Raw genomic sequence first — 13,894 nt, forward strand, 5'->3', positions numbered from 1 at the left:
TGGGGATGGGCAAAATGTCCGAATGATCCATGTTTAGCTATCCTTGTGAGAGATTCTTGTTCCCTACAAGGATAGTTTAGCAAAAAAAACACAAACACACACACAGAACTGGACTGGACTGAAACAAAATGAATGAGTGATAGAGTGTAGCACTAGTAAAGTGACAGAAACAAACACGGGCAAGGTGAGAGAAAGATGTCATGTCTTTCTGAGAGAGATGGAGAGGGAGAAAAAGAGAGAGGGGGAGAACACAGAGGGATGAAGAGGGTCCTAAATGAAGAGGGATGGAGAGGGAGAAAAAGAGAGAGGGGAGAACACAGAGAGAGGAACAGATGAAGAGTGTGAAAGGGATGGAGAGGGTCCTAAATAAAGAGGGATGAAGAGGGTCCTAAATATAGAGGGATGAAGAGGGTCCTAAATACAGAGGGATGAAGAGAGTGTGAAAGGGAATGAGATACAGTCCCTCTTGCTGCTGGTGAGTCTCTGATCCACCTCTACGCAGACGACGCCATTCTGTATACTTCTGGCCCTTCTTTGGACACTGTGTTAACAACCCTCCAGGCGAGCTTCAATGCCATACAACTCTCCTTCCGTGGCCTCCAACTGTTCTTAAATACAAATAAAACTAAATGCATGCTCTTCAACCGATCGCTGCTGTCACGATCGTCGTAAGGAGCGGACCAAAATGCAGCGTGGTATGTGTTCATGATGGTTTTTTAATTAAAGAAAGCACTGAACACTGAATACAAACTATACAAAACAATAAACGAATAACGACCGTGTAGCTATAATGAGAACTGTGCTGACACAAACAACGAACATAGACAATCACCCACAACCCACAATGACAAAACAGGCTACCTAAATACGGCTACCAATTAGAGACAACGACTAACACCTGCATCTGATTGAGAACCATATCAGGCCAAACACAGAAACAGACAAACTAGACATCCAACATAGAATGCCCACTCAGATCACACCCTGACCAAACAAAACATAGAAACACAAAGCAAACTATGGTCAGGGTGTGACAGCTGCCTGCACCTGCCCGCCTGTCCAACATCACTACTCTGGACTTAGAATATGTGGACAACTACAAATACCTGTTTCTGAACTTTGACAAAACGCTCAGCTGGTGTCCCTGGCTATGTCCAACCCTGTTGCCATAGTGATAGATGTTACGTGCCATCTGTTTGTTTGACTAAGATAATAACTTCATGAGAATGTCTACTCCTTTTTGCATACCCCTATTTGGAAACAAAGAATATGAAAAACAAATTCAAATCAATGGGTATCAGTTTAAGATGTATATAGGGCCAAGCAACGGAGATAGACACAGAAGGAGAGAGAGATCTGGAGAGAGCAAGATAGACGGAGCGAGACAGAGTTTCCTACAAACAACAGGTTAGGCCATGTTTAAAATGTATAATATTTTTAGCATTAATGTAGAGAAATGAATGTAACCCAGTTTTTTTTCAATCATTCTGGTTACATTTCAGATGTAATTGGTACCTTTTGAAATCTCTTGGAACACAACTCTAAACTGAGTGTAGGAGTCTCTGATCACATCTTTAGCCATATTTCCTTTGAATTTCACACTGATGGAAACTTCTTTGTACCTCATCCTCCTAATCTCAGGTCAGTTAGATGTGAGTGTGTTTGTACGTGTGTGTGTGACACGGGTGTGTGTGTGACACGTGTGTGTTTGCTTGCACAATTTGGTGTACCACGTGTAAAGACGCATAGATGATTGTGGTTGCTGGATAAAATGTCTGTCATGAATCATTATTCTCTTCGCAGGGTTCTACACACCTTCCTCGTGTCTTATTTGTCAGTATCACGTCATAAACATAGAAAAGACCTGGACTGATGCCCAGAGTTACTGCAGAGAGAAATACACTGACCTGGCTACAGTAGATGACATGGAGGACCTGAACAGGCTGATTACCAGTGCCAATGACTATAAATTCTGGTACTGGATTGGACTGAAGAAGGGAGACTCAATGAAGTGGCACTGGTCTCTGGCAGACAGACGTTTCTACAGAGAGGGGGAGACTGAGTTCAGAAACTGGGACACTGGGACACCCCAAAATGGCAACTGTGTTTTTATGAGTACAGCTGGGTTGTGGAACAACGCCTCCTGTGATGACCAGCATCACTTCATCTGTTATGATGGTGAGTGTTTACATACTAATGATGAAGCCTGTTCTAAGTGCTGTCATGATAGCTTTAATAAATCCTCTTACGTATTGTGGTTCCTGTACAGGAACCAAAGTCAGCGGAAATTTCAGAGCGCCACTCGTAGTACTCGATAAAACTCAAACTTTCATTAAAACACACATGCAAGGTACTCAATTAAAGCTACACTCGTTGTGAATCTAGCCAACATGTCAGATTTGTAAAATGCTTTTCGGCGAAAGCATGAGAAGCTATTATCTGATAGCATGCACCCCTCAAAATACCTGAACGAGACCTAAACAAAAGATTTTGCGGTAGCCGGCGCTACACAAAACGCAGAAATAAAATATAAAACATTCATTACCTTTGACAAGCTTCTTTGTTGGCACTCCTATATGTCCCATAAACATCACAATTGGGTATTTTTCCCGATTAAATCCGTCAAAGTATGCCCAAAATGTCCATTTATGAAGGCCGTCTGATCCAAGGAAAATTCAACTTTACAAGACGCAACGTCACTTTTTAAAATTAAAAAAGTTGCCTATAAACTTTTACAAATCACTTCAAACTACTTTTGTAAACCAACTTTAGGTATTAATAAACGCTAATAATCGATCAAATTGATCACGGGGCGATCTGTATTCGATAACAGCAAGTCTTGAAATCATCGTCCATTTTTTTCACTTTCATAATTTCCTGGGTGCACCCCAAGACAGGAAGTGCCTATACATCATCCCACCAAGGATAAACTTGCAATGAAATGCCAGTATTGGCGACATCGGGTGGAAGCTGTAGGCGTTGTAAACGGAACTCATCTATTTTCTATCGCCTTAGACAATTCAAAGACTGGCGGATGAATATTTATTTTGTGTTTTTGGTGAACAGTTTTCCCTGGGATTTTTACTCCTGAACACGTTCTGTTATAGCCACATACATGATTTAACCAGTTTTAGAAACTTCAGAGTGTGTTCTATACACACATACATATCATATGCATATACTATATTCCTGGAATGAGTAGCTGGACGTTGAAATGTCGCACGATTTTTAACAGAAAGTTGCGAAAAGCTGCAAGAATTCGCATCATCCGTAACAGGTTTTAAGTTGTTAATCAGTTATTGATCAAATCAAATCAAATTTATTTATATAGCCCTTCGTACATCAGCTGATATCTCAAAGTGCTGTACAGAAACCCAGCCTAAAACCCCAAACAGCAAGCAATGCAGGTGAAGAAGCACGGTGGCTAGGAAAAACTCCCTAGAAAGGCCAAAACCTAGGAAGAAACCTAGAGAGGAACCAGGCTATGTGGGGTGGCCAGTCCTCTTCTGGCTGTGCCGGGTGGAGATTATAACAAAACATGGTCAAGATGTTCAAATGTTCATAAATGACCAGCATGGTCGAATAATAATAAGGCAGAATAGTTGAAACTGGAGCAGCAGCACAGTCAGGTGGACTGGGGACAGCAAGGAGTCATCATGTCAGGTATAACTGGGGCATGGTCCTAGGGCACAGGTCCTCCGAGAGAGAGAAAGAAAGAGAGAATTAGAGAGAGCATATGTGGGATGGCCAGTCCTCTTCTGGCTGTGCCGGGTGGAGATTATAACAGAACATGGCCAAGATGTTCAAATGTTCATAAATGATCAGCATGGTCGAATAATAATAAGGCAGAACAGTTGAAACTGGAGCAGCAGCACAGCCAGGTGGACTGGGGACAGCAAGGAGTCATCATGTCAGGTAGTCCTGGGGCATGGTCCTAGGGCTCAGGTCCTCCGAGAGAGAGAAAGAGAGAAGGAGAGAATTAGAGAACGCACACTTAGATTCACACAGGACACCGAATAGGACAGGAGAAGTACTCCAGATATAACAAACTGACCCTAGCCCCCCGACACATAAACTACTGCAGCATAAGGGGTCAGGAGGGGTCAGGAGACACTGTGGCCCACTCCGAGGACACCCCCGGACAGGGCCAAACAGGAAGGATATAACCCCACCCACTTTGCCAAAGCACAGCCCCCACACCACTAGAGGGATATCTTCAACCACCAACCTACCATCCTGAGACAAGGCTGAGTATAGCCCACAAAGACCTCCGCCACGGCACAACTTAAGGGGGGGGGGGGCGCCAACCCAGACAGGATGACCACATCAGTGACTCAACCCACTCAGGTGACGCACCTCCTCCAGGGACGGCATGAGAGAGCCCCAGTAAAGCCAGTGACTCAGCCCCTGTAATAGGGTTAGAGGCAGAGAATCCCAGTGGAAAGAGGGGAACCGGCCAGGCAGAGACAGCAAGGGTGGTTCGTTGCTCCAGAGCCTTTCCGTTCACCCTCCCACTCCTGGGCCAGACTACACTCAATCATATGACCCACTGAAGAGATGAGTCTTCAGTAGAGACTTAAAGGTTGAGACCGAGTTTGCGTCTCTGACATGGGTAGGCAGACCGTTCCATAAAAATGGAGCTCTATAGGAGAAAGCCCTGCCTCCAGCTGTTTGCTTAAAAATTCTAGGGACAATTAGGAGGCCTGCGTCTTGTGACCGTAGCGTACGTGTAGGTATGTACGGCAGGACCGAATCAGAGAGATAGATAGGAGCAAGCCCATGTAATGCTTTGTAGGTTAGCAGTAAAACCTTGAAATCAGCCCTTGCTTTGACAGGAAGCCAGTGTAGAGAGGCTAGCACTGGAGTAATATGATCACATTTTTTGGTTCTAGTCAGGATTCTAGCAGCCGTATTTAGCACTAACTGAAGTTTATTTAGTGCTTTATCCGGGTAGAGCATTGCAGTAGTCTAACCTGGAAGTGACAAAAGCATGGATTAATTTTTCTGCATCATTTTTGGACAGAAAGTTCCTGATTTTTGCAATGTTACGTAGATGGAAAAAAGCTGTCCTTGAAATGGTCTTGATATGTTCTTCAAAAGAGAGATCAGGGTCCAGAGTAACGCCGAGGTCCTTCACAGTTTTATTTGAGACGACTGTACAACCATTAAGATTAATTGTCAGATTCAACAGAAGATCTCTTTGTTTCTTGGGACCTAGAACAAGCATCTCTGTTTTGTCCGAGTTTAAAAGTAGAAAGTTTGCAGCCATTCACTTCCTTATGTCTGAAACACATTCTTCTAGCAAGGGCAATTTTGGGGCTTCACCATGTTTAATTGAAATGTACAGCTGTGTGTCATCCGCATAGCAGTGAAAGTTAACATTATGTTTTCGAATAACATCCCCAAGAGGTAAAATATATAGTGAAAACAATAGTGGTCCTAAAACGGAACCTTGAGGAACACCGAAATTTACAGTTGATTTGTCAGAGGACAGACCATTCACAGAGACAAACTGATATCTTTCCGACAGATAAGATCTAAACCAGGCCAGAACTTGTCCGTGTAGACCAATTTGGGTTTCCAATCTCTCCAAAAGAATGTGGTGATCGATGGTATCAAAAGCAGCACTAAGGTCTAGGAGCACGAGGACAGATGCAGAGCCTCGGTCCGATGCCATTAAAATGTAATTTACCACCTTCACAAGTGCCGTCTCAGTGCTATGATGGGGTCTAAAACCAGACTGAAGCATTTCGTATACATTGTTTGTCTTCAGGAAGGCAGTGAGTTGTTGCGCAACAGCCTTTTCTAAAATTTTTGAGAGGAATGGAAGATTCGATATAGGCCGATAGTTTTTTATATTTTCTGGGTCAAGGTTTGGCTTTTTCAAGAGAGGCTTTATTACTGCCACTTTTAGTGAGTTTGGTACACATCCGGTGGATAGAGAGCCGTTTATTATGTTCAACATAGGAGGGCCAAGCACAGGAAGCAGCTCTTTCAGTAGTTTAGTTGGAATAGGGTCCAGTATGCAGCTTGAAGGTTTAGAGGCCATGATTATTTTCATCATTGTGTCAAGAGATATAGTACTAAAACACTTGAGTGTCTCTCTTGATCCTAGGTCCTGGCAGAGTTGTGCAGACTCAGGACAACTGAGCTTTGAAGGAATACGCAGATTTAAGGAAGAGTCCGTAATTTGCTTTCTAATAATCATAATCTTTTCCTCAAAGAAGTTCATGAATTTATCACTGCTAAAGTGAAAGTCATCCTCTCTTGGGGAATGCTGCTTTTTAGTTAGCTTTGCGACAGTATCAAAAAGGAATTTCGGATTGTTCTTATTTTCCTCAATTAAGTTAGAAAAATAGGATGATCGAGCAGCAGTAAGGGCTCTTCGGTACTGCACAGTACTGTCTTTCCAAGCTAGTCGGAAGACTTCCAGTTTGGTGTGGCGCCATTTCCGTTCCAATTTTCTGGAAGCTTGCTTCAGAGCTCGGGTATTTTCTGTGTACCAGGGAGCTAGTTTCTTATGAGAAATGTTTTTAGTTTTTAGGGGTGCAACTGCATCTAGGGTATTGCGCAAGGTTAAGTTGAGTTCCTCAGTTAGGTGGTTAACTGATTTTTGTCCTCTGGCGTCCTTGGGTAGGCAGAAGGAGTCTGGAAGGACATCAAGGAATCTTTGTGTTGTCTGTGAATTTATAGCACGACTTTTGATGATCCTTGGTTGGGGTCTGAGCAGATTATTTGTTGCAATTGCAAACGTAATAAAATGGTGGTCCGATAGTCCAGGATTATGAGGAAAAACATTAAGATCCACAACATTTATTCCATGGGACAAAACTAGGTCCAGCGTATGACTGTGACAGTGAGTGGGTCCAGAGACATGTTGGACAAAACCCACTGAGTCGATGATGGCTCCGAAAGCCTTTTGGAGTGGGTCTGTGGACTTTTCCATGTGAATATTAAAGTCACCAAAGATTAGAATATTATCCGCTATGACTACAAGGTCCGATAGGAATTCAGGGAACTCAGTGAGGAACGCTGTATATGGCCCAGGAGGCCTGTAAACAGTAGCTATAAAAAGTGATTGAGTAGGCTGCATAGATTTCATGACTAGAAGCTCAAAAGACGAAAACGTCTTTTTTTTTTTTGTAAATTGAAATTTGCTATCGTAAATGTTAGCAACACCTCCGCCTTTGCGGGATGCACGGGGGATATGGTCACTAGTGTAGCCAGGAGGTGAGGCCTCATTTAACACAGTAAATTCATCAGGCTTAAGCCATGTTTCAGTCAGGCCAATCACATCAAGAATATGATCAGTGATTAGTTCATTGACTATAATTGCCTTTGAAGTAAGGGATCTAACATTAAGTAGCCCTATTTTGAGATGTGAGGTATCATGATCTCTTTCAATAATGACAGGAATGGAGGTGGTCTTTATCCTAGTGAGATTGCTAAGGCGAACACCGCCATGTTTAGTTTTGCCCAACCTAGGTCGAGGCACAGACACGGTCTCAATGGTGATAGCTGAGCTGACTACACTGACTGTGCTAGTGGCAGACTCCACTATGCTGGCAGGCTGGCTAACAGCCTGCTGCCTGGCCTGCACCCTATTTCATTGTGGAGCTAGAGGAGTTAGAGCCCTGTCTATGTTGGTAGATAAAATGAGAGCACCCCTCCAGCTAGGATGGAGTCCGTCACTCCTCAGCAGGTCAGGCTTGGTCCTGTTTGTGGGTGAGTCCCAGAAAGAGGGCCAATTATCTACAAATTCTATCTTTTGGGAGGGGCAGAAAACAGTTTTCAACCAGCGATTGAGTTGTGAGACTCTGCTGTAGAGCTCATCACTCCCCCTAACTGGGAGGGGGCCAGAGACAATTACTCGATGCCGACACATCTTTCTAGCTGATTTACACGCAGAAGCTATGTTGCGCTTGGTGATCTCTGACTGTTTCATCCTAACATCGTTGGTGCCGACGTGGATAACAATATCTCTATACTCTCTACACTCGCCAGTTTTAGCTTTAGCCAGCACCATCTTCAGATTAGCCTTAACGTCGGTAGCCCTGCCCCCCGGTAAACAGTGTATGATCGCTGGATGATTCTCAAGTCTAATACTGCGGGTAATTGAGTCGCCAATGACTAGAGTTTTCAATTTGTCAGAGCTAATGGTGGGAAGCTTCGGCGTCTCAGACCCCGTAACGGGAGGAGTAGAGACCAGAGAAGACTCGGCCTCTGAATCCGACCCGCTGCTTAATGGGGAAAACCGGTTGAAAGTTTCTGTCGGCTGAATGAGCGACACCGGTTGAGCGTTCCTACAGCATTTCCTTCCAGAAACCGTGAGAAAGTTGTCCGGCTGCGGGGACTGTGCCAGGGGATTTATACTACTATCTGTACTTACTGGTGGCACAGACGCTGTTTCATCATTGATCTGTTATCAAATCAATCAGAACATTTACTATAGAGGATCATTAGATGATGTTTCATTGGATATTTGTATTGATTATTACATTTTGCTTTTGCAGGAAAACAAGTCACCAACCTAACATACGTCTTAATTCAGGAGAACAAGGCCTGGATAGATGCTCAGAGTTACTGCAGACAGTATCACACAGACCTGGTCAGTGTGAGAAACCAGACTGAGAACACAGAGATAAATAAGAAGATAACACTGAGGGGACTTCCTGTGTGGATCGGTCTGTTTCTAGACTCCTGGAGATGGTCAGACCAGAGTGACTCCTCATTCAGAAACTGGTTGCCAGGATGGCTTTCAACAGAACAGAGATACAACTGCACTCTGGTGCATTCTAATCCTTCTTCTTCAAATCACGCTAAAATGAGAAATTATCCCTCTGATGACACCTTTCCTTTCATCTGCTCCGGTAAGTTACCATTTTCTCCTCCTGATCTACCTGATACTATGATGACAGGAGAACTCTAATGTTGCCCCCGTGATTCACTACTGTCATTGTGGGATTTTATTCTCTTCTTGGCATAGCTGTGGAGACCACAACGACTACAGCGACCACAACTATCCCCCTGCCCACGACCACGACTACCCCCCTGCCCACAACCACGACTACCCCCCTGCCCACGACCACGACTACCCCCATGCCCACGACCACGACTACCCCCCTGTCCACGACCACGACTACCCCCCTGCCCACAACCACGACTACCCCCATGCCCACGACCACGACTACCCCTCTGCCCACGACCACGACTACCCTGATGCCCACGACCACGACTACCCCCCTGCCCACGACCACGACTAACCCGATGCCCACAACCATGACTACCCGGATGCCCACAACCACGACTACCTCCCTGCCTACGACTACCCCCTTGCCCACGACCACGACTACCCCGATGCCCACGACCACGACTACCCCCCTGCCCAAGACCACGACTACCCCGATGCCCACGACCATGACTACTCCCCTGCCCACGACTACCCTCCTGCCCACGACAACGACTACCCCCCTGCCCACGACCACGACTACCCCCATGCCCACAACCATGACTATCCCCCTGCCCACAACCAAGACTACCCCCATGCCCACAACCATGACTACCCCCCTGCTCACGACCAAGAAAGCTCAACTGAAGAGACAGGTGGTGAGAGTGAAGATGACCCCAAAGGATCAAAATCTGAACCTCAGAGATCTTGCTGTTCAGGACGCCATCTTACAAGAGGTCAGTTTCCCCCTGTTCATGAAGAACCAACTCTTGTGGATGTTGTGGATGACCTCCTCTCTGGTCTGGGTCCTAGTCTGTTGTGAATGACCTCCTCTCTAATTTTGGTCTTAGTCTGGTGTGGATGATGTTTTATCCTGGCTGTGACCCCACTCTCCGAAGGTGTCTCAGGGAGAGTGGAATTAGCAAAAACACATTTCCAATTCACGCACTTGTACATGTGTGAAATTGTCACGCCTGCTCCTGCTCTTCCCCTCTGGCGCATGTGGGTCGCCAGTATCCCCAGCATTACGCACACCTGCCTTCCTCCGTCACGAGCAATCAGCGATTATTGGACTCACATGGACTTAATCACCTCTGTCATCTCCCCTATATCTGTCTGTTCCCCTGCTCTGTTCCCTGCTTCAGCATTGATTGTCGTCTGTCTTTGTGTACCAGTGTGCTGACGCTGTACCTGTCTTGTTCCATGTTTACTCCTAATTAAATGTTGACTCCCGGTACCTGCTTCCCGATTCCAGCGTCGGACTTTACAGAATGCTGAAACCCCCAAATGAAGCATCTCTGAGTGCTGGCTTTCTGGTTAGTGGTGGCGTCGTGTCCGGGGGCCGCCACCGATGGAACCGGGGGTGCCTAAGCCAGTTTGTCTGGCTGTCACGCCGAAGCTGGCTCTAGCGGTTCCTTGCCCCGGTTGGCTCGGAAGGCGCCAATCCCACGTCAGGCCTCAGTCGGATCGTCAGGTTTTTCACCCAGCCGGCTCTTCAGGCTGGTACGCCTTCTCCGGATCATTGACTTCCCACACCTCAGCGGTATCGACAGGCCTTCCTGCCTCAGCCAGATTGTCAGGCTCCTATGCATCAGCCGGCTCACCAGACTCTCACGCCTCTGCCGGTTCGTCAGGATATCACACCCAGCCGGCTTGTACCGTGCCCGTGCCTCGGCCAGCCCGTCAGGCTCCCCCAGGCACTGTCACTCCTTCTCCCACTCTTACCTCCTGGCGCTCGAGGGCGCCAGGCTCCCCAGCATTACGCACTCCTGCCACCGTCATTACGCATACCTGCCTTTCCTCGTCAGGCGCATCAGCAATTATTGGACTCACCTGGACTTATGTCAACTCTGTCATTACCTCCCCTATACAGAGGGGCAAACAAATATTTAGTCAGCCACCAATTGTGCAAGTTCTCCCACTTAAAAAGATGAGAGAGGCCTGTAATTTCCATCATAGGTACACTTCAACTATGACAGATTTTTAATGAATTTATTTGCAAATTATGGTGGAAAATAAGTATTTGGTCAATAACAAAAGTTTATCTCAATACTTTGTTATATACCCTTTGTTGGCAATGACAGAGGTCAAATGTTTTCTGTAAGTCTTCACAAGGTTTTCACACACTATTGCTGGTATTTTGGCCCATTCCTCCATGCAGATCTCCTCTACTAGAGCAGTGATGTTTTGGGGCTGTTGCTGGGCAACACAGACTTTCAACTCCCTCCAAAGATTTTCTATGGGGTTGAGATCTGGAGATTGGCTAGGCCACTCCAGGACCTTGAAATGCTTCTTATGAAGCCCCTCCTTCGTTGCCCGGGCGGTGTGTTTGGGATCATTGTCATGTTGAAAGACCCAGCCACGTTTCATCTTCAATGCCCTTGCTGATGGAAGGAGGTTTTCACTCAAAATCTCACGATACACGGCCAAAATCTCACGATATGGATCAGTCGTCCTGGTCCCTTTGCAGAAAAACATTTCCTAATAATTGCTCCCACAGTTGATTTCTTCAAATCAAGCTGCTTACCTATTGCAGATTCAGTCTTCACAGCCTGGTGCAGGTCTACAATTTTGTTTCTGGTGTCCTTTGATATCTCTTTGGTCTTGGCCATAGTGGAGTTTGGAGTGTGATAATCCTTCTTCTTCAAATCACGCTAAAATGAGAAATTAGGTTGCGGACAGGTGTCTTTTATACTGATAACAAGTTCAAACAGGTGCCATTAATACAGGTAACGAGTGGAGGACAGAGGAGCCTCTTAAAGAAGGAGTTACAGGTCTGTGAGAGCCAGAAATCTTGATTGTTTGTAGGTGACCAAATACTTATTTTCCACCATAATTTGCAAATAAATTCATAAAAAATCCTACAATGTGATTTTCTGGATTTTTTTTCTCATTTTGTCTGTCTTATTTGAAGTGTACCTATGATGAAAATTACAGATCTCTCTCATCTTTTTAAGTGAGAGAACTTGCACAATTGGTGGCTGACTAAATACTTTTTTGCCCCACTGTATCTGTCTGTTCCCCTGCTCTGTTCCCTGCTTCAGCATTGATTTTCGTCTGTCTTTGTGTACCAGTGTGTTGACTCTGTTCCTGTCTTGTTCCATGTTTGTTCCTAATTAAATGATGACTCCCGGTACCTGCTTCTCAACTCCAGCGTCGGTCCTTACAGAAACAGGACAAATATAAGCCTCATCTCCTCATAGAGTCGAAGGGTTAAAGTGAAGAACATCTCAGTATAGCAGGAATGAATAGTAGTTGTAGATCTTCACAATGACTATTACAAAGTGAAATATTGTGGGTCTCTGTATGAGTGTGTCTCTCCAGATAAGAGACAAGCTGAAGGAGCAGGGGTTACCTGCAGACACCAAAGTGACATGGAAAAAGCAGCCTGATGGGAAGGTCTTCCACAAGGAGGAAGAGGGGTCTCCCAAGAAAGAAGAGGAGGAGAAGAAGACGAAGAGGATGAAGAAGAGGATGATGACAAAAAGAGAACTCTAGATATGTCACATGTTCTCCCTACATTTCTCATTTTATTTACATTAATTATCTGTACTGGTCTAGATTTTCTCAGTTTAAAACAGGTATTAATCTGAGATACAGTAATCATTTGATCATATATTTAATATTGTTTTACCATACATGATATTGTTTTATCATTTATTAATATTGTTTTATAATAAATGTAATATTGTTTTATCATATATTAATATTGTTTTATAATAAATGTAATATTGTTTTATCATAAATTAATATTGTTTTATAATAAATGTAATATTGTTTTATCATATATTAATATTGTTTTATCATATATTAATATTGTTTTATCAAAGGATGTGATATTACATTACAAATCTTTAACATTGTTCATTGTTTGAATCTCTTTTGTTAGTTTATATATTAGAACCTAGTTTCAACTGTAGACTTGATGGTTCATTTGGAAAATGAATAAATAACATGATGTGTGATAGTGAGAGATGCTCTTTATCCTCAGTCATTATAGACAGAATTCAGACTTGAGATCTGATCACTGGAATTTCTGTAGATTGACATCAATGAATGATTCAGGTGAAAGTCCCAGTTGCAAGCACAGATCTCATGTCAGATTACCATCCTAACAGCTCTGTATTTCCTTACTGTAAATTAATTTAGATTTCAATAAATAATCTCTCATTTATCAACAAGGTTTTATATTAATTAAACTATACATTTTTTTATGACCAAATAAAGGTTTGTTGAAAATGTAATATGAGTGTAGGGTGTGTTTGTTTTGTTACTCATTAAGACCCATCACAACCAGCAAACAAATGTCAGCTGTAACCATGATCTGCTGACCAATGGTTTGCATTTGGAAAAGACAGAAGCTTTGCATGAATTCACTCTAAATGTCAGAGGAGAAAGAGTGCAGAACACCCAATGACAGGTGAGAGGGAGTGGAGAATTGTAAAATGGAGCCGACACAGAGTTCTTGGGAAACTTTGCAGTATTTTTTATTTTTAATGTATTATTTCTTACATTTTTAGACAAGAAAATGTTATGTCTTACAGCCGGGAAGAACTATTGGATATCAGAGCGACTGTAACTCACCAGCACTACCAGCATTACGACCAGGAATACAACTTTTCCGAAGTGGATCCCTTGTTCGCACAACCCAGGGAAATTGAACTGATTCCAGAGACCGACCAAAAACAACACTGGCCAAGGAGTGTTACTCGGAGTGGTTTTTTAGTCCGACTTAGGAGACGACACACCACCCACCCCTTCCGAGTATATTACTCGCTAATGTTTAGTCCTTGCATAATAAAGTTGACGAGCTCAGGGCAAGAGTTTCCTTTCAGCAAGATATCAGAGATTGTAACATACTTTTTTCACGGAAACATGTCTCTCTCAGGATATACTGTCCGAGTCTGTCCAGCAATCTGGATTCTCAGTTCATCGCTCCGACAGATG

At 44.1% G+C, this 13,894-nt stretch overlaps 1 protein-coding gene across 1 annotated transcript in view; it reads left to right on the plus strand.

The window, feature by feature from the left end:
* Positions 1-13,894, plus strand: part of LOC118936467 — a gene marked incomplete at its 5' end in the record, with an annotated part of 41,334 nt that overhangs the window by 11,278 nt on the left and 16,162 nt on the right. The window contains 5 exons of the mRNA XM_036956521.1: positions 1,804-2,178; positions 8,493-8,742; positions 8,987-9,245; positions 9,391-9,684; positions 10,269-10,644. Of these exons, the coding sequence (XP_036812416.1) occupies positions 1,804-2,178; positions 8,493-8,742; positions 8,987-9,245; positions 9,391-9,684; positions 10,269-10,644 (1,554 nt within the window). The remainder of the gene's footprint in view (positions 1-1,803; positions 2,179-8,492; positions 8,743-8,986; positions 9,246-9,390; positions 9,685-10,268; positions 10,645-13,894) is intronic.

The sequence above is a fragment of the Oncorhynchus mykiss genome, chromosome 21 (assembly GCF_013265735.2).
Source record: "Oncorhynchus mykiss isolate Arlee chromosome 21, USDA_OmykA_1.1, whole genome shotgun sequence".
Classification (NCBI taxonomy): domain Eukaryota; kingdom Metazoa; phylum Chordata; class Actinopteri; order Salmoniformes; family Salmonidae; genus Oncorhynchus; species Oncorhynchus mykiss.